At 37.3% G+C, this 21,706-nt stretch overlaps 1 protein-coding gene across 5 annotated transcripts in view; it reads right to left on the minus strand.

Annotated features, from left to right (window-relative positions):
- DPYD (dihydropyrimidine dehydrogenase) overlaps positions 1-21,706 on the minus strand; it is an 879,000-nt gene that overhangs the window by 300,354 nt on the left and 556,940 nt on the right. For 4 of the 5 annotated variants that reach the window (XM_057500453.1, XM_036883855.2, XM_036883857.2 and 1 more), the window contains 2 exons: positions 11,479-11,547; positions 2,977-3,060 (listed from right to left, as the gene is read on the minus strand). In XM_057500453.1, the coding sequence (XP_057356436.1) occupies positions 2,977-3,060; positions 11,479-11,547 (153 nt within the window). The remainder of the gene's footprint in view (positions 1-2,976; positions 3,061-11,478; positions 11,548-21,706) is intronic. The other variant, XM_036883856.2, reaches the window with a different exon arrangement.

Consider the following 21,706-nt stretch of genomic DNA (forward strand, 5'->3'; position numbering starts at 1 on the left):
TTTTTAAACAACATCATATGCATTCATTTATTTCTTTAGTCAGTTTTGTTTTATCAAATGTTCTTTATGGGTAGTTTAAAAAAATATATTAGCCTGCTATCTATAATGTTAACATTCACAGAATATTAAAGCTGGAAGAGGATTCAGAGATCACCAAGTTCAAATTCCATACTTTAAAGATAGAAACTAATGCTTCAGGAGAGTAACTGGCTTGATCAAGGTGACACAGATGGTTGATGGAAAGAATAAAGAACCAGACTAACTGTATACACTTAGCAAGCTTTATGTTTTGTGTTTAAGACTATATATAAAGCCTCACTTGGCAAGAAATACACAATTCAAATTCCCAAGGTCAGCTTGACTTTCCTTTATTTCTACAAATTTCATAAATAAACATGGTTTCTACCTGTTGTAGAATAGAGTTTCAGGAGCCTTCTCTCTTCATAAATTTCAGTTTTTAGTCACTTATGAAAACATTGATAGAGATTTAAATATATACATGTATAATTAATTTAAAAATCACTAAGGTACAAAGGCAGTATTTTTCACTTACTAAGTATTTACAAGAAAACATTTGAGATAAAAGAGGTAAAGACAGATGTTTAGAGAGGAAAATGCACTGTAGTATCATACTATGACTCTGCCTCTTAAGGGGCTGAAATTATTAGTTTCTAGAAACAGCAGAAATGGGGAAAGTACAAGAACATGTTTCTCATAGGTAAACATTCTAGCCATGGAACTACTGTCAGTTTGTTTCATTCATGAAGCAAACATTTATCAGGCTGTGGCAGTGCACATGGCTTTGGGCTTTGCACACAGGGAACATGCAATAGATGGGATTCAGGATCACACTGTGATGGGGAAGGGGAGTTGGAAGGGCTCCTCAGCCCCCAGCACCACATACAAATTCCCTATCCCACCACCATGCAAGTATTCCAGACTATAAATCTTAGGGAGAAAGAGGCAATGAGAACAGGAATTAAAGACAGAGAAAAAGTGAAGGAAAAGATGACTGAGCTCTGGATGTGTTTGTGCCCACTCAAAAAAGTCAGAATTATAGTAAACCTATTTTTTAAATTCACTAATATTCTTCCTTCCCTCCACTTAAAATATTGAACATTTATGTATCCAGAAGCAGAGTAGTCATTTAAAATATGTTGGAGCAAAAGTGATTAAATGAGCTTTATTTTTCAGTTACATGATTTACAAGAAAATATAATTCAAAAGAAAATTTCTGAACTTGGCTAATAGAAAGAATTGGTTTTAGTTGTAGAGATTATAACTAGCCAGTGAAATGGAAATTTCCTGTTTCCTTCAGCTTAAGGTATGATTTTTGGAACATCTGTTTCCAAGAGTTTAAGAAATCTAAATGACAACTTTGACCGCAAACTTTAGCATTTGGCATCCTCATTCAGCCAAAGACTGTGAATAAATGTATTTGGCTAAGTGACTCTCTGGAGAAGATACACCTAAAACACTTAGGAGCTGGGTAAGTTCCAATGTGTTCATAGAGCAAATGCCCACTCTAAGAAATAAAATCAAGGTTTGGCAACATTTTCAAAATAAATATCATTTTTGAGGCAAGAAATACCTAATAAAATGTACTCTTCTTTAAAAATTTAGTCAATATATTTACAATTTTCATACTGTTTATATCCATGGAACTAAAAATTACTTTGGTTTTAAGTTGCAGAGACTGTGGAAGGGGTAAGGAGGGCCTTGACTCCCTCAGTTCCTGCTCCTTCCGGGCCTTATTCTTTTAGGAGTCTTCCTCATTTTAGTCAAGTTACCATCTTGACAAACTGTTACCTGATCACTGACTCAGAAAAGTCATAGTTTAAAATAATGATATTTTCACTCTACTGGTAATCTGAGGCTTGGTTCTGTTACCACACTTACTGATCTTTGTGAATCAACAGAGGATATACATGCGAAACATTTGCCTGGGACCTCCTCTCCTGCTGCTACAGAAGAATGGTTTCTTCCTCAGTCACAAATCTTTTCTGAATGCTAATTAAATATTTACAAGGTACTTTAAAACCCTCCCTGAATACTAATATGAAAATAGCAAGCTATGTTCATTTGAATAAGCAGAAAATTTTGCCCTTCCAAATTAAGGGCTTCTTAGTTTAATTCAAATAATTTGATGACTTGAAAGAAAAAAAAAAGTTGAGCACCTACTGTATACAAGGCCCTGTGCCGGATGTGGGGATAAAAGTAAACTTCTCAGGACTAGGAGAGTTTTCATAAAGTATAAAATTTCATATTATTTAATTCACACCATTTCCCTCTGGGCTTAAGAACTAAATTAGATGCAAACACTCACCTTTTTAACATTAAGCTTTTACATTCCTCCTTCACATACAACACTGTATCTAGTTACATTAAGACACAGTATTTTCTACATATTAACATATATTTCCACATCTTATTCATTAGGTTCTTGAAAGTATTTTAGCATGAAGATTCCATTTATTGTATCCAAAAATAAAAATAGCATCATAGCATCAAAGTCTTTTTGCAACTCCCAAAACAGTTAGGGAATAATGATCATATGCTAAAAAATGTAAAATGCAATTTGTGCGGTGCCCCATTTACTATAAAATCACGACGAACAATGCATTTTGTACAGTATATTGCTCCAGGGAAACTGGATCAGCATCAGGCATGAAGAGAGAACATCGCATTTGAAATCAGCTACTTCTGCTTCAGCGCTTTTAAAAACTATTTGTTATGATATTATTTCCTGTCAAGCACATAATGTGATATTTTCCTCAATAAAACTAAACAGTTGCAGTAATTTTAGCTTCCCTTGTTTTCCACTTTTTAAGCACTAAATATTTAAACAATGCAGACCTGGAAGTCTCAAGCCAGTCATCTGATCCACACATCTTCATGCTTCAGGTATAGTCCCACCTGTATGGGGGCCTGTTCTGCTACACAGCCACACATCATGACAGCTGTTGAGGTCCTTACCTGCCCACAGGCCAGGCCCATTCCTCTTTCTCCCATGCCATGTGGACACGATAAATTTAACTCCAGGGCATCTGCTCCAGAAGCCTTTAAAATGCAGAAGGAAAACGACAGAAAAGGCAAAGTTTTACTTGTACACTGATAAACTTTCACCATTGATAACTTAACAGAGGTCACATGTGCCAAATGTTAACTATTGTATTTTCTGTATCACAGCCATTTTGTGAGGAATATTCAGACTCACCTTAAGAGTGTGTATAAGAACAATAATAGCAAATATTCATTGAATAGTTATGACACTAACTGTTCTATGTGCTTTATATAAGTGAGACAGCAGAGAATTTAACTCAGGTCTATTTGACATCTTATCCATTGTGCCCTACACAGCTTCTATTTTTACAAAAACAAATTTTACTGACTCTGGATAATTGGTATTGGAAGTAGTGGTGCAAAAAAAAAAATGTAGAAGACTAGCTGAAATGCATATGAGTAAAACTTAAAGTGTTTCTAACTGAAAATGAATTGTATTTAAAGTAAGTCCAGGGTAACAAACATGAAATTCAGATAATTTGGCTTACTTTAATCATTAGATAGGAATTCTTCTAATTCTAACTTAATAATTCATTAGTATACAAATGGGTCCTAGAAAATGAACAAAATAGATTAACCTAAGTATTCTTAGAATACTTGGAGAAGTATAGAATTCTTGAGAAGAATGTGAAAACTCTAAGAAAAAATCAAAATACTTTTGTATAGTTTAATATAATAATTTGAGGGAATAATAATCAATATATAATTGATATATTGATATATTGATATATCATAATTGATATATCATATATTGATATATCACAATATATCAATTGATATATTGATAATTGATATATTGATAATAATCAATAATAATCAATCGAAACAACTCAAATTTTATATCTTTTACCTAACTTCTAGAGTTTCTCCAGAGACACAATTTCTTAAATAAGGTCAACTAAAAGCTTGAATCAGTTTCTATCATATAACATATCTATCACATCATGCAAAGACTTACAAAAAGAGTCCATGATTTCAACAAATTTAAAAATTCTATTTAGCTATTTCTCAGTCAACTATCTTATCCGTCTTTATTCATTAGTGACTCTGCTTTTTTTTCCCTGCACATTTGTGAAAGTTCATTTGATTATTCAACCTATTTTCTAAATGCCTTGTGCTACTTGAAAATTAGCATGAGTCATGCTCCTTTTTTAACTCCTAGTTTGATTGTGAGCGTGGACAAACACAGCCTGCTGGACTCCGAGTTCTAATCCTCGGTCCGCTAAGGAACTGGGGATGCTTGGGGCAAGCCTGTCAATCTTCTTGGTCTCCATCAATTTAAATGTGAATGGTAGATAATACGACCTACCTCAAAACCATGCCATGTGGGAATCACCAACTTAATTAAAAGATTGTACCTTGCAATTATATACAATACTTACTTCACTTTTCTTATTATTTCTGTTATTTCAAATATTTCCATTAGACTTCTTTATTTAGCTATAAGGCAGCAAACTGATTCAACAACATTTTGGATTAGTTAAGCTTTAGGTGGCATTTGTATACATTTGTACACATCATACACAATTCCTAAAATGTAAGTGCAAGCTTACAATTAGAGATTAACATAATAGACAATGGCAACTAACATATATTGAGCATTCATCATATGCCAGACAAATTACTAGGCTCTTGGTCATAGGCTATATCATTATTCCCATTTTAGAGATGATAAAACCAAGGTACAAAGAGAGCTCAGGTGACTTACTCATGTCCCACAGCCTATAAATGAGAGTAGGGTCCTGAAATACTCAAGTATTTTGAGTCCAGAACCTATGTTGTTCCTATCATAACTTATCAGAAATCACTTATTCCATGGCTGGAGTTCTTATAATGTGTTAAGAGAACATAACAACTCAGCCTCCCTAACGCCTAAACTTGAAGTAAAAATTAAAATCTTGTAAAACCACCTATTCCATCTTTTTGTTGACTAATTATTAAAAGTTTCCCCAGTATTACAGGCATATGCAAACATCCACCCATAGGCACACCTGGAAAGGCCTTTGAAATGAGCATCTAGGCTCCCCCCAAAAAATAACAGTGCTCAAGGTGATACAGAAAGGTCAGAGACATTCCCTTGGCCTCTTTGACAGGAAAGGGAATCATTCCTGTCAAAGGATGTACACCATCTTAAAAGGCAGTTAATTTCATTTTCAAACAACTATATGAGTTCAAAAAGCCTTAATTGCTGAATTAGCATGAAATGTTAAATTAACTGCAATTGGGCATGAATTCTGACTCCTGTTAGTCACAAGCTTTTTAGTTTAGTCACATAGCCCAGAGTTTATTCTGACTCACCTAAATGATTATACAATAAATCAATCTACTAAAGTCAGTGACATAGAAAATTTGCTGTTTCTAATTTCATATATTACCTATTTATCATCCATTTATTATATGAAGTGGAATGTTTATATTAATGCGTACTCTGGAGTCAGACTTCATGGATTTAAACCCACTTTTACTATATACTAGCCATGTGAACTTGGGCATACTTTTTGCCTCAGTTTCCCCATTTTGAAAAAGTAAAAAGGAGTAACTTACAGGTTTGCTTTTGTAAGGTATAAACAAATTTAATAAAAGTTAATGACTTAGGTTGCTTCCATTTCTTGGCTATTGTAAATAGTGCTGTGATAAACATAGGGGTGTATATGTGTTTTTCAAACTGGGCTGCTGCATTTTTAGGGTAAATTCCTAGGAGTGGAATTCCTGGGTCAAATGGTATTCCTATTTTGAGTTTTTTGAGGAACCTCCATACTGCTTTCCACAATGGTTGAACTAGTTTACATTCCCACCAGCAGTATAGGAGGGTCCCCCTTATTCCACATCCTTGCCAACATTTGTTGTTTGTCTTTTGGATGTTGGCCATTCTAACTGGTGTGAGGTGATATCTCATTGTGGTTTTAATTTGCATTTCTCTGATGATTAGCAATGTGGAGCATCTTTTCATGTGCCTGTTGGCCATCTGAATTTCTTCTTTGGAGAACTGTCTGTTCAGTTTCTCTGCCCATTTTTTAATTGACTTAATTGTTTTTTGTTTGTTGAGGTGTGTGAGCTCTTTATATAATTTGGATGTCAACCCCTTATCACAGAACTCGACTAACAGTTACCAAAGGGAAAGGAACTTGGGAAGTTGGGTGGGAAGGGAGGGATAAGGGGAAAAAAGGGGTATTATGATTAGTATATATAATGTAGTGAGGGGGGACATGAGGAAGGCAGTATAACACAGAGAAGACAAGTAGTGATTCTATAGCATCTTACTACAATGATGGACAGTGACTGTAATGGGGTATGTGGTGGGGACTTGATAATAGGGAGAGTCTAGTAACCATAATATTGCTCATGTAATTGTACATTAATAATAGCAAAAAAAAAGTTAAAGACTTAGAACAGTGTCTGAACTGTAGTAAATAGTATTTAAGTACATGTAATTTTTATCTATCTATCATGTCTTTCTGTTCATCCATACATCCATCCAATTAGAATCTCCAACATGCCCTTCCTCAGCTTGGATCTGAAAAAGACTTTAAAGTAACTATACTTCATGGGGTTGATGGGTAAAAACTACTCTGAGGAATTCTCAGAACAGTGGTAGCAGTGTAGTTTCTAAAATCCTCTGAGTCACTCTTTTTAAAAAAAAACCTCTCAGAAAAACTAGGGTAGCAAAATCACAAACCCTTGTACAATATACACAACAAAACCAGGTACAAAACCCTTCTCCCCTTCTCCTTTCCTTACCTCTCCCTTCCTCCCTGACCAATGTAGTCCTAAAGTCACTGGGCGGGACAGAGCAGAGTAGGTGACCAGGAGACGTAAGGAGGGGCCGTGAGACCCCAGTGCAGGGTTTAGAGCCCAGGCAGGGAGAAGGCTGTCCATGGGAGGACGGCTTGGTGCCGGGTAACAGAGCCCAAGTGGGAAGGGAAGCTTCCATAGACGGGGCCTGGCAAAGGGCATCAGAGTCCAGGAGGCTATTAACCTGGTGGGGCATGAAAGCCACACTTCTTGGATTCTCTCTTAATTTTGTTTGTTGAAAGAATATTCAAGATCCAGTGTTGACTTTTTATGTAGCAACACTCTCATCTAGTCTCAACTATCCAAAACTGGAGTTCTCGGGGAACTTTAACTACTCCAAAGAGGACCTGGGATGGGTAAACACTGAACTGGCTTGGACCTCACTAAGTCAGTGACTATAATTGTCTCCAACTAGGTGCTACCTTTCCTGATTCCATTCTGTCCCACTTACCATCACTGTTCAGGGAATTATATCCATGTGGTCATACATATTTCATACATACATACATACAGTAATATGCTTCCATCTGCTTTTCCCCCCAGCCTGTTTGAGATCTCCTAACTCTAATATTGATTTAATTTCACAACACACTGCTAGCCCCAATTCAGGTAAAAAATGACAGGAAGCTGGCTTTTAAGTGGTTTATTCAGCTTCTCTGCCATAAAGAGTATGACCACCTGGTTTTGATATCTGGCCTCCGCCATGGACCTTCTTTATCTCCATCTCCCAGGTATGGCCAGACAAGCCCTCTTGGGGTCCCTGACTTAACATCTCAGCTCTGGATCTTATCACCTCAAGTTCACTGGTGCCAAAGAAAGTGCTACTCTACATGTACTCTGGAACTGTTCTCTTTTTGCTTGTCACGTGCCAATACAACAATTCTGTACTTCTACTTTAGTTCATTCAACAAACATTTGAGGGATACGCACAGGAGGACAGAAGCAGTGAGCCTGTCAGGGCCCTCCATCCCCATGGAGCCCGCCTGTTACTAATCAGGACAGAGGTTAAAGAGCTAATGAGAGCATTGTTAATCACTTAATGAAACAATGCAAAGGAAAGGCACAGGCAGAGGTACACACAGAATTTGGGGAGTGTGAAGCTTAAACAATCTGGCGACACTCCTTTAAGAAAAAAAATTACCAAAAATTACAAACATAAAATTAGGTACAGTGGTTTGGAAGTGGCCTGTGCCAATGAGGGCCCTGAAGCTTATGTTTTTTACCTGAAGCATACCGGCATATTGCCTTCTGAGGACTGGATCTTAGGAGTAGGACAGCAAATTGAAAGTACTAGCCAAGAAATTTAGAATTGAGAAAGGGAGAACATTCCAGGCCAAAGAACAGCAAAGACTCTCAGTCGGAAATGTGTTGGAGGAGTAAAACATGGCCAGTCAGAGCTGGAACGCAGAGAACAAACCCAGGATGACACTGGGGAGGCAGGCAGGGGCCAGATCATGTAGGGATTATAGGTCAAGTTTAGAGTTTTGCATCTTAAGAAAGGTACTGGGAAGATCTTAGATTGATCAGGGCAGGAAGATTAGTGGAGCCATCCTAGATAAACTTGGGTTAAGATGGTAGTGATGCACACTGAGACACACCCAATTTACACGCTCCCTCAAATCTGATGGCCTTTCTTGCCACCCAGGCTTTTGCTATACTTACAAAGGAGCCATAGCCCCTGTGGCTACCCTCACATCTCCAATCACTGCAGCTCTCACAGCTCCCTCAGGGGCAAAGCCGGCCTTCGCCACAGCCTTCACTGTGCCTTCCAGAGTGGGCACTCAGGAGTGTCTCAGCAAGAGGCTCTGGCTTCCCAGCCAGTTCTGGGGTTAGACCAAGCATCCCACAACACTGTGTAGGGTTCAGCTTCCCTAGCAGCGGCCAGAAGACAGCAAGACACACAACTCAAAGTGCAGAGGAATGTAAAGCCTTGTGGTCTGAAATTTGACTAAGGAGAGACAAGAAACCAAAAGGCAATGATTTCAGAGTCAGTTCCATCTCCTTGTGAAGCTGGAGCCAGCTCTGCTTTCCCTCTTCCTTTGCCTCTTGTCCTCACTTTTTCTGCTCTAGGACAGTATTCTTCCAAAAAGCCTCTTCACATTAACTTTCACTCAGGCTGTTTTCTAAGCTAATATGTATTAAGAAACAGATTCAAGATCTCTTAAAATGAGTTCTAGATCTATTTAAGACCTAATGTTGTGAGCCTTCATATAGTTCAGTTTAGTATATATCTGATGACACATTTAAACTGTGAATACAGCCACATAGAAGAGGCCATATTTTGCTCGCCTTTGTTTTGGCTGATCAGGGAGTTTGTACACAGTAGGTGCTTCACAGATCTTCCTTTGCATAGAATTGGAATAGTTTATCAATGTCCCAGAAAAGTAGGGAAGCCTGTGATCAGATAACTGAAAATTGAGCAGAACCTAACAACGAACTGATTTGACACCAGGCTGTGAAAACTTTTCCACAGGCTGCTTCTTTTTTATGGTGCTCAAAATCCATGACAAATCCAAGCCAGGTTGAAGAATGCATAAAAGAAGTATTAAAAATTGGTACATTCTACAGATCAAGAGAAAAGGAAGGCTTGATTCTGCAGGGTTCTATTTCCAGGGGAAAATAAAGCTTTCTGAAGATTATGCACATGATAAAGAAGATACACTGGATCTACATTAACTTCTAAAAACAGCATTTAGTTGAATTTACCAAATTTTAAGAATGTACCTGGTTTCTGTTTTCTTTAATCACCCACATGGTCTTAAATGTTACTCAAAATAGTAAATATGAAGGGAGCCTCCGGTGAACCAAATGAACAAATAATAATGATTCTTCCTTATGCAGATTTTTCATTCTAACAGTTTCTCAGTTCTTATTTTTTCATGTGCTTGTTCAGCTGGATTTGTTCTGCTGTTACACATGTCATTTCTCTTTGAAGATATAATAGTAAAGAGCTGATAGCAGATTTTCTCAATTCCCTATCACATAATTTAAGAGTTAATCTACTATAAGGAGAGGAATTTCATAAATTTAAAGTATATGTGTCATCACATGAAGTCATTCGTTGAACCTAAAGCTGGTGCTTCAACAGCGGCTGAGGTGTCTCTGATTTCTTATGGCCCAGGATTTCTTACTCCCAAAGAATCGCACATTGTAAGTGATATGGTAACTTGGACTTGAATACCATTTTGTTTTTGTTGCTTTGTTTTAATGTAGACTCTCCCATTGTAAGAAAATCTGCTATAACCTGTTTTGAAGCATGGGTTCATAAAGACAAAACCAGATGACACTACAAAGCATTCCTGGCTGCCTACCACGTGAGCTCCGGCAGAATCACGCTGCCTAATGCTTTGTCCTTCCATCCCAGGTTTCTTTCTCTCTTTCTTTCTTTTTTCCTGTGAGTACTTAGAAAATGATATGAAATAAAAACTGAAATTTAAAAAATAGATACAGAATGTGGATGTGAAAAATATCTTCTGGTGGGTTAGTATGTTACTGATATAAAGGCTTTTGACTTTTTTAAAGTAAAATTGCCTTTTAAAAAATTAATGCACGTTGCTGCAGAAAATGTTTATTTTAAAAAGTATTTTAATCTACAGAAAGGCAGAGAAGCAAAAGGCGTGATGAAGTCATTCATCATAGTCAGCTTAAAATTGACAAAGCTCATGCCAAGCACGGGTTCTGTGGAAGATTTCATGGTCAATTAAGTAAATGCATGTATAAAATGGACCCGGCACTGAAGATCACGAAGCCAATTACCTATCATGTTTAGTTTCACCCCTCAAAGTCCCAGAAGTGATTTTTCCCCTCACAGTTTTAGGATATCCAAATAAAATGTAGAGTCAACAGTTTTGAATACTGCAGAAAGCTTTATAATATAATTTATAACATAGAGTTTTTAGTTCATAAATATTGTTAGATTTTTTTTCTTCTATATTTCTGAGAGGTTTTCAAGAAAACCCAGCTAAAGCTGTCTAGAGTATTCTTCATGACAGCATGATGGACATAAGTGTACAATTTTAAGTATGTATTTTTCTACTTGAAATACAAATTTGAAGCACATGGTTAGTTGTTTGCATTTGTGCAAGATTCAATTTATATTATTCAAAACCTGCTGACTAGTGTTCCACTCAGGAGCATTCTGTCCTACCATTTTATGCATGTCTGTATTCAAACTAGAATAGTATTAAATGAACCTTTTATATTTTAAATATTCAAGAGTTTTATATTCAAAATTTCTTTTTGCTGTCAAACTGGTTTGCCTAAAGGCAAGGTAAGATACTGTTACATTCTCAAAGGTAGAATTAAATTTTATCATGGCATCCATCATAATATACAGTTTGCTTAATATGCAAATAAAGAGTATATAGATTCAAAGAATAAAGGATTTTTAGGTAGTGTGTGAAATCCAAGGGACCACTTTTATAGAACAGATTGCTTTTAAATTTACATTTCCATCATTTTAATGAAAACACAGGGTAAACAAATTTTAATAGAAATGTTTTAAGTTACCATTTATCATTCAATTTTACTTCTACTGGGTTATTTTTCATAGCAGCTTTTTTTTGAAACTCATAAAAATGGAAGAAAAGGAATAAAATAAATGTTTACTAAAGAAATCATTACCTCTGCCATTTTGGAGAGTTCCATCCAGTCATTTCTGTTGTAACTGCACATGATGCTAGCAATCACAATCTTTAAAAAGAAAAAGGAAAAAAATCAGTTCAAATAGTTATGCCTTTGTGCACTAGGGTATATTAAAATTTACATGTATATGTTTATAGTAGTAAACTCTATTATAAAAACTAATTTTCAGTATGTTGAAAGACAAAGCATTAAAAAATAGGATGTTACAGTGAAGTAAAGGATGAGATCTGGGGCTTCAGACTTATATTTGAGACTTTCTCATTTACTATCTTTGAATGCTTGAGCAATTTACTTAATTTCTGATCCTCAGCATTCTCACTTTTAAAATGGAGATAATAATATTGACTTTGCCAACCTCAGAAAGCAACAGTGTAAATTAAATATATTTGGTATGTAAAAGATTGTCTAAATTACACAATGACACAGAAATGCTTATTAATATTATTACTAGTATACCCTTCCAGGTATGGAAAATAAATAAATAAATGTCTTCTTCCATCAAATCTTATTATAGCATGGATAATAGTACCTTACACATTCAAAGTGCATTACAGCTTTAAATGTTGTTAAATGTTGATTATTTAAGTATAGCTTTATATTAACCCTATAATGGAGGCTATCTAGAGTTGTAGCTGCTAATACCTGCTCTGAAGCTAGAATGTCCAGATTAAAACTCTGACTACCACTTAGTCTGTGGCCTTGAATAAGACATTGGTTTCCTCATTGATAAATTATAGATAATAGTACTGCCCACTTAGAAAAGTAATAGAAATTGCTAAGACTCATATAGCTCTTATGATGTGCTAGTTACTGTTAATGACTTTTGCTTTAGTAACTTAACCATTCCCACATAATTCTCCACATTTTATAGAAGACAACACTGAGGCTGAGATGTAAAGTCATCTAGTAAAGGAGCAGAGCCAGGACTCAGACCCAGGTGGTTTGACTGGGTGTCTGTGGTTTGAGTCACTAGGTTTTGCTGTCCCAAAGTAGGTGTTCAAAGCATGTCAGCATTTTTTTTATTATTACTAACCTTTATAAAAACTAAGAGATTGATATACAGAGAGTCTGTGCCAAACCTCAAGACACAGACTCCAGTGGAGGGATCCACTAGAAGCCCCTGTACTCTCATCAAGTTCAGCTTTTTTATGAATGTCTAGCAAACAAAACAAAACAAAGATATGTTTTCGAAGTCAGGTAAATGCTTCTAGCATTGGGAAAAAAACTGAAAATAAGTGGTAACCATATTGGAGACAGTTCTGAAAATCAGGGAGACAAACCTGTTCTTCCTGTTGGGTTAATATTCTCTCCCATAAGACCATAATCTCCATGGAATTTGGGACTGCTTAGCATCATTATTTTATTTACAATTAACTAGCACAGTGTTTGGCACCTAGTAAGATGGAGTGAATAAATGAATGAAGTCACCAAAGGTTTAGGAACAGGGAGTTGCTTTATCAGCTCATCCTTTTAAGATTAAGTAGAAATGAAAATATCATGTGTTAGAAAAGGAAAAAAATAAATAATTGGTGAAAGTTGTTGGCCAAGAATTATTATTATTGAGTTGGAGTAAGCACTGAGTGGGTCTGATGGGGGTGGTGGCCTTGGTCATGGAAAAAAGAGTCAGATGTTAAAATACACAGGACTCATGTGAGAAAGAGCAATTAAGACTAAGAAGTCCGAAGATCTGAGTGAGAACATTAGTTAGAGAAAGGTAGGATGATGATGAGAAATAAGAAGGCCAGAGAAACAGCAGATTCAGATAGATTAATCTTTAGAGAAAAGAAAAAGAGTAAAGTAAAAGCAGGTAATGAATAGAGGTGGAAAATTAAGAATACATAATTAGGGGAAAAGATGGTGGTATAAGAAGTGAGGTAGAAGCTTCCTCCCAAAACCACATATAACACGAAAATATAGCAAAGACAACTAATCCTGAAAGAGCAACTGGAAAGAAAACTGCAACAGACAGCCTACATCTGGGAAAAAGAAAAGACCTCATGGAAAAGGGTAAAGTAACAAAGCAGAAATCTGGTGGGACCCAAGGCCTCTCCCCACCCCAGTTCACAGGCAGAAGGAAGAGAAATGGAGGGGAAAGGGAGTAGAAGCCCAGGACTGCTAAACACCCACACCTGGAGATCTGCTACAGGAGTACGAACCCTCATTATATAGTGCTCTGGAGATAAGTGGGGTTGGAGAGCAAAGACAGGGAGAATACTTGGGGAGACTGAGATTCCAGCTCCTTGTGGAGAACAAGTACTCACAACCAGCCACTCTGGCTCTAGGACAAAAGAAAGGTGGGTACTTTGAAAGAATTCCCAACAATGAGAGGGCTGCTAAAGGGGCAAGGATTACACAGAGCTTGCTGGTCAGGAGATAGGACAGGTGGACAAAACTGTCCCATCACACACAGCCCAGCAGGTTGGGTACTTTCAGGAGCTTCAGGCACTCCACTTTCTTCTGGCAATGCAGCACCAAGGCCTCCAAAGGGGACATGCAGCCTGCTGCTCTTTCCTCCCAGCTGGCAATGGTCTGTACACCTGCTGCCCCCACCATCACACCAAGCAAACCAGAGGGTGGCCTCACCTACAGCAGCTACAGGAGCAAAACACAGACACTCTCGGCCCACTGGTCCTGGCAGTGGGGGCAGTCACTGCATCTGGGAAGCAGGAAAGAGCTCTTTCCTCCCAGCAGGCCCTGGCACCACTCACTTGTGATCCCCACCATGGCTCCAGGTGCTGGGCAGCTCCAGAGAGTAGAGCTCCTGGGCACTAGATGGTGCCACCTACATAAAGTTATTATTCCATAATAATCTTTAAAAATATGAAATGGCAAAAGAACCTGGTATAAAAGAGAATCCCTCAAACAGCAGAAAGAGGGCTAAGTAAAACTGAAATCACCAATCTTCTTGATAAAGATTTCAAAATAAAAATCATAAACATGCAGATCCCAGGGGAGACATCAAGAAAGAGTTAGAAACTTTGAAAACTACAGTATCTGAAATGAAATATACAATGGAGGGATTTAAAAGTATATTAGATGAGGTTGAGGAGATGGTAAATGAAACAGAAATTAGAGAACAGGATACAAAGAAGCTGAGGCAAAGAGAGCAAAAAAGATCTCTAAGAATGAAAGAATAGTAAGAGAACTGTGTGACCAATACAAAGGGAATAATAGTCACATTTAGGGGTACTCACAGAAGAGGAGAAAGAAAAAGGGATAGAAAGTCTCTTTGAGGAAAAATTACTGAAAACTTTCCCATTCTGGGGAAGGAAATGGTCTCTCAGGCCATGGAGGTGCACAGATCTCCCAACACAAGGGATCCAGGAAGACAACACCAAGATATGTAATAATTAAAATGGCAAAGATCACGGACAAGGAGAGAGTATTAAAAGCAGCCAGAGAGAAAAAATCACCTACAAAGGAGAACCCATCAGACTATTATCAGACTTCTTAGCAGAATCCTTTACAGGCCAGAAGGGAGTGGCATGATATATTTAATGCAATGCAACAGAAGGGTCTAGAACCAAGAGTACTCAACTCAGCAAGATTATCATTTAAATTTGAAGCAGGGATTAAACAATTTCCAGATAAGCAAAAATTGAGGGAATTTACCTCCCACAAACCATCTCTACAGTGTATTTTGGAGGGACTGCTATAGATGGAAGTACTCCTAATGCTAAATAGCTGTCACCAGAGAAAATATAACCACAGTAAAGGAAGTAGACCAATTAATTACTAAGCAAATGCAAAACTAAATCAATTACCCACAAAGTCAGTCAAGGGATACACAAAGAGTACAGAATATGACACCTATTATATAAAGAGTGGAAGAGGGAGAAAAAGTAGGTAAAAAAAAAAAAAGAACCTTTAGATTGTGCTTGTAATAGCATACTAAATTAGTTAAGTTAGACTCTTAGATAGTAAGGAATTTACCCTTGAACCTTTGGGAACCACGAATCTAAAGCATGCAATGGAATAAGTACATATCTGTCAAAAATCACCCTAAATGTAAATGGACTGAATTCACCAATCAAAAGACACAGAATTACAGAATGGATAAAAAAGCAAGACACATCTATATGATGCCTACAAGAGACTCACTTCAAATTAAAAGAAATACACAGACTAAAAGTGAAGGAATGGGAAAAGATGTTTCATGCAAATAATAGGGAGAAAAAAGTAGGAGTTACAGTACTTATATAAGAAAAAAATAGACTTCAAAACAAAGAAAGTAACAAGAGACAAAGAAGGACATTACATAATGATAAAGGAGTGAGTCCAACAAGAGGATATAACCATTATAAATATTTATGTACCCAACATAGTAGCACCTAATGTGTGAAATAAGCACTAAGAATTAAAAGGGAAAATAGAATGCAATGCATTCATTTTATGAGACTTCGACACAGCACTCACTCCAAAGGAAAGATCAACCAGACAGAAAATAAGTAAAGAGAGGCACTGAACAATGTATTAGAACAGACATGTACAGAACATCTAACGGACATCTACAGAACCCTCCATCCAAAAGCAACAGGATACACATTCTTCTTGAGTGCACATGAAACATTTTCAAGAATAGATCACATACTAGGACACAACAAGAGCCTCAGTAGATTCAGAAGAATTGAAATTGTACCAACCAGCTTCTCAGACCACAAAGGTACAAAACTAGAAACAAATTATGCAAAGAAAACAAAAACCCCATAAACACATGGAGGCTTAACAACATGCTCCTAAATAATCAATGGATCAATGGTGAAATAACAACAGAGATCAAGAAATATATGGAGACAAAGGAAAACAACAACTCAACTCCCCAAAATCTGCAGGATGCAGCAAAGGGAGGTATATTGAAATACAGGCTTACCTTTAGAAAGAAGAACCATCCCAAATGAACAGTCTACACTCACAATTAATGGAACTAGAAAAAGAAGAACAAACAAGTCCCAGTGTTAGTAGAACAGGGACTTAATAAAGATCAAAGCAGAAATAAATAAAATTGAGAAGAATAGAACAACAGAATCAATGAAACCAGGAGTTGGTTCTTCAAGAAAATAAACAAAATAGATAAACCCCTAGCCAGACTTATCAAGAAAAAAAGGGAGTCTACACAGATAAACAGAATCAATATCATACACTGATCTGGATGCCTTTTTTAAATTTTTTGTGTTGTCTGTTGTCTGATTGCTGTAGCTAGGACCTCCAGTACTATACTGAATAAAAGTGGTGAGAGTGGGCATCTTTGTCTAGTTCCCAATCTTTTGCTGTTAAGTATGATGTTGGCTGTGGGTTCATAATATATGGCCTTTATTATGTTGAGGTACTTGCCCTTTATATCCATCTTGTTGAGAGTTTTTATCATGAATGGATAGTGCCCTGAAAACTAAAAGAGCCTCATGAGAAAAATTAAAGACATCAATAAATGGAAATTCATCCCATGCTCATGGATAGGAAGAATTAATATTGTCAAAATGGACATCCTGCCTAAAGCAATCTATGGGTTCAATACAAACCCTATTAAAATACCAACAGCATTCTTCAACAAACTAGAACAAATTGTTCTAAAATTCATATGGAACAACAAAAGACCCTGAATAGCCAAAGCAATCCTGAGAAGGAAGAATAAAGCTGGGGGGATTATGCTAACCAACTTAAAACTCTACTACAAAGCCACAGTAATCAAGATAATTTGATACTGGCACAAGAACACACCCATAGATCAATGGAACAGAATAGAGAGTCCCGATATAAACCCACATATATATGGCCAATTAATATATGATAAAGGAGCCATGGATATACAATGGGGAAATGACAGCCTCTTCAACAACTTGTGCTGGCAAAACTGGACAGATACATCTAAGAGAATGAAACTGTATTATTGTCTAACTCCATACACAAAAATAAACTCAAAATGGATCAAAGACCTGAATGTAAGTCATGAAACCATAAAACTCTTAGAAGAAAACATAGGCAAAAATCTCTTAAATATAAACATGAGCAACTTTTTCCTAAACACATCTCTTTGGGCAAGGGTAACAAAAGCAAATATGAACAAATGGGACTATATCAAACTAAAAAGCTTCTATACAGCAAAGGACACCATCAGTAGAACAAAAAGGAATCCTATGGGGGATATATATGGGAGTATGGGAGAATATATTCATAAATGACATATCCAACAAGGGGCTAACATCCAAAATATATAAAGAACACACATGCCTCAACACCCAAAAACCAAATAACCTGATTAAAAAACGGGCAGAGGATCTGAACAAACACTTTTCCAACAGGTACATGAAAAAACAGGTACAGATGGCCAACAGGTACATGAAAAAATACTCCACATCGCTAATTATCAGGGAAATGCAAATTAAAACCACAATGAGATATCACCTCACACCAGTTAGGATGGCCAACATCCAAAAGACAAGCAACAACAAATGCTGATGAGGATATGGAGAAAGGGGAACCCTCCTACACTGTTGGTGGGAATGTAAATTAGTTCAACCATTGTGGAAAGCACTGTGGAGGTTCCTCAGAAAACTAAAAATAGAAATACCATTTGACCTAGGAATTCTACTCCTAGAAATTTACCTGAAGAAAACAAGATCCTTGATTCAAAAAGACAAATGCACCCCTATGTTTACTGCAGAACAATTTACAATAACCAAGATATGTAAGCAATCTAAGTGCCTATCAGTAGATGAATGGATATAGAAGAGGTGGTACATATACACAATGGAATATTATTCAGCCTTAAGAAGAAAACAAATCCTGCTATTTGCAACAACAAGGATGGAGCTAGAGGATATTATGCTCAGTGAGATAAGCCAAGTGGAGGAAGACAAGTACCAAATGATTTCACTCATTTGTGCAGTATAACAAAAAAGCAAAATTGAAGGAACAAACCAGCAGCAGACCCAAGATTCAAAAAAGGGACTAGTGGTTACCAAAGGGAAGAGGCAGGGGAGAGTGGTTGGGGAGGGAGGGAGGGAGGGAGAAGGGGTTTAAGGGGCATTATGATTAGCACACATAATGTAGATGAGTCACAGGGAAGGCAGTATTAGCAGAGAAGACAAGTAGTGTTTCTATAGCATCTTACTACGCTGATGGACAGTGACTGCAATGGGGTGTGAGGGGGACTCAGTAACATGGGTGAATGTAGTAACCACACTGCTGCAAATGTGAAACCTTTACAAGATACAATGATACTTTATTATTAAAAAAAAGAATGCCTAATTATTTTTGGTTGGTTGAGTTCACGATGCAACCTCTGTGTCCAGAGAGGATTTAGTTTTTAATAATTTGGGAGACAAATGTAAGAATGATACATGGTCTATTCTCTGGGAGACAAAAGAAAATAAAAAATCAAATTGCGAAGTTTCCCATTTGCAGGCAAAAAAGGGTCACCAGCCTAATTATGAATCTTTAGTAAAAGCTCTTCCTGCCCTTTCCACAGGACCTAAGACCTCAGAGACACTGCACCACTCCACTCCGTTTTAGAGCACAGAGCAGGGAGGAGAACCAAGGGGACACCAGGTCCTCCAGGAGTGAACAAATCCCTCCAGATGAGTACTCTTTGCATGAAAAAAAAGGAGGAGACCCCATTTGCAAGGAAAATCAACTAAGCTGAAGATTCCTATTGTCCACAGTGTCCTCAAGGTGGAATAAAAAAATAAAAACAAACACATTTAAAAAAATGGTTGATCTAAGGATTTAGGGAACAGGCAGAGCCCCCTGCTTGTTGTTGAAACTTTGAGGGCAGGGTTAGAGCCAAAGATCCAGACTGAACAAAAGATTGGAGCACTAGATACTAGTTCTCCTGGGGTGAGTGACTAACAATAGACCTAGGATTTTAGGGAGTTTTATTACTTCCAACCAATTAAGACAAAAACAAAAATATGCCTCCAGTTATGACGAAGTAACGTCCAAACTCACATTCGCGTCCCGACATGAGGCGGCTGCTGTATCAGCAGTGTCCTCCTCTCTCACGCCCCTGCCAGGGGGCCTGAAAGACAAGGAAGATCCTTTCTGTGGCCAGGACCCAGCCAGGCAGATAGGCTGACCGAGGAAATCCACTGACTGGGCAGTAGAGTTTACTAGCACTGACAACAGCTTATGATTCATGCTCTCAACTACTGACTGACATAGTTCCTCTTCATTGAATGGCAATTTTAATTTTGATAAAGCTGTCCTTGTTTCGAATACATATTGCTTGTGCCAGCGGGGTTAAAATCATCATTTGCCCTATAGGTCAGGAGAACCTGAAGAGCTTCAGTTTGGCTCGACGGAGAGAAATAAATATCACCCTGAGAACTGTCCTGAAATCAAATGCTTGGGGATGCAGCGACTGGATGGTCTGTCCCTGGGAAGGGGTGACACAGGCAGGAGAGATGCATGTGTTGAGCAGAGGTATGTTTTATCTTTATTCTCTGAGCAGCCAAGTGCCACCCTGTTGTCCTTTCCTCAGCTTCTGGAAACAGACTCTTCTACCTTCTTGCCCCCAAAAAAGCAAGAAGAGTATCCCAGGCAAGGCTAATGATCATAGTGATCTGCCACTCTGCTTCCATCAAAGTCCTTCACTGGAGCTGGGAAGATACAAAGCTTTTGTTTGTTTGTTTTTCTCATTGGTCCCTAAACTAGAAAGAATGTGTTCAGAGCAGCTGGTGAACACTGACTCCTCACATAACTCACCCTCCCAGCTCCACCCAAAAGTTGCCCTGAGCAAAAATAAAGCCAAGACAGAGGAAAGTAGAAATGAGAGATAGGGAGAGACCTATGTTGCAGCCCTTGTAAGCCAGGTGTACTGCTAACATGCTTGCACATGTGAGCTGATATATCCTACTTCTGGCTTAAGAAAATTCAAGTTATATTCTGATTTCTATTGCTTAAGTCTTAACAATTGCTACATGCAAAATGAAAATTGTCAGTTTTTTAAGTATAATTGATATACAATCTTATATTGACTTCAAGTACTCTAGCATAGCTACTATCTGTCAGCATAGGAAGATGTTCCAGAATACTGACTATATTCTCCATGCTGTACTACTACCCCTGTGACCAACTTACATTATGGTGAACATTTTGTGCCCCTTTATCTCCCTCACCCTCTCCACTTACCCACCCCAACCCCTCCACCATGGTGACCCCCATCAGGCCTCAGTGTCTGTGAGTCCACTGCTATAAAACTGTCACTTTTGAAATAACCTCCTCAGCAATGTTTTTAACAATCAAGTAAATTTAAGAGCAAAATAACTTTATACATTATTTTTAAAATGGAAATTGTCTAAGCAGTCTACATATCTTAATCTAAAACCAAGGAATGGTATGTGAAAATATAAAGTGTCGTCGTATTTCAGAGGAATAAAGATGACATTAAAATCATTTTATTCTTTATTAAAAGATACTAGGATTTTTCAAAGAATCAGGCTAAAAGATATTAAGCTAAAAGGACATTGGGCACATAATTTAATATGTCTTTGATGATTAGTAAGCCCTTCAGTGTTTTGCTGTGCTTGGCTTTTAATCAAGCAAGAAAGGACACTTTACCTTTTTTTCCAAAAAAAAAAGAATTCATGGTTATTTTATATTGTGCAACATCATGTAATCTTACTAGAAGTGACTATCCAATGAAACGTGTTTTTATATCAGAGTAACTTTTTTCTATAATTCCCCTATTAATTTATGCCATTTCTAATGCTCATTTTTTATGGCTCATATTTTAAAACATTATTGGATGAGCTTATATGTAAAAGCCAAATAGCGTTGGTGTTTGAACTACATCCTATGTTTTAGGATACACAGTCTGATGAAAGATTCAAGCATTGTCAGTTAATCAATTAATAAGTAAACTGAGTACCTACTGAGGTCAGCACTAAATGACAAAGAAGTTTAAGACATTAACTTAGAGTTTTGTTCATTCAACATTCAACCAGTATTTACTGAGCACCTACTATGTGCCTGTAATTGTTCTGGAGAAGTGATGAATGGAAGGGAAAAAAAAATCCCTGTCTTTCTGTAGCTTACATGTTAGGGAGGGAAAATGTCATAAAAAGTTTTGAAAAAATACATTATTAGGACTAGTTCCAGGCCAAGATTATTGCCATGAAGGCAATAATAAAGCAGAGCATGACAGGGAATCACTGATCTCCAGAGCGCCGTATCAGATGATGGTCAGGAAAGGGCTGTCTGTGTGAGAACT

Source organism: Manis pentadactyla, chromosome 4 (assembly GCF_030020395.1).
Source record: "Manis pentadactyla isolate mManPen7 chromosome 4, mManPen7.hap1, whole genome shotgun sequence".
In the NCBI taxonomy this organism is placed as follows: domain Eukaryota; kingdom Metazoa; phylum Chordata; class Mammalia; order Pholidota; family Manidae; genus Manis; species Manis pentadactyla.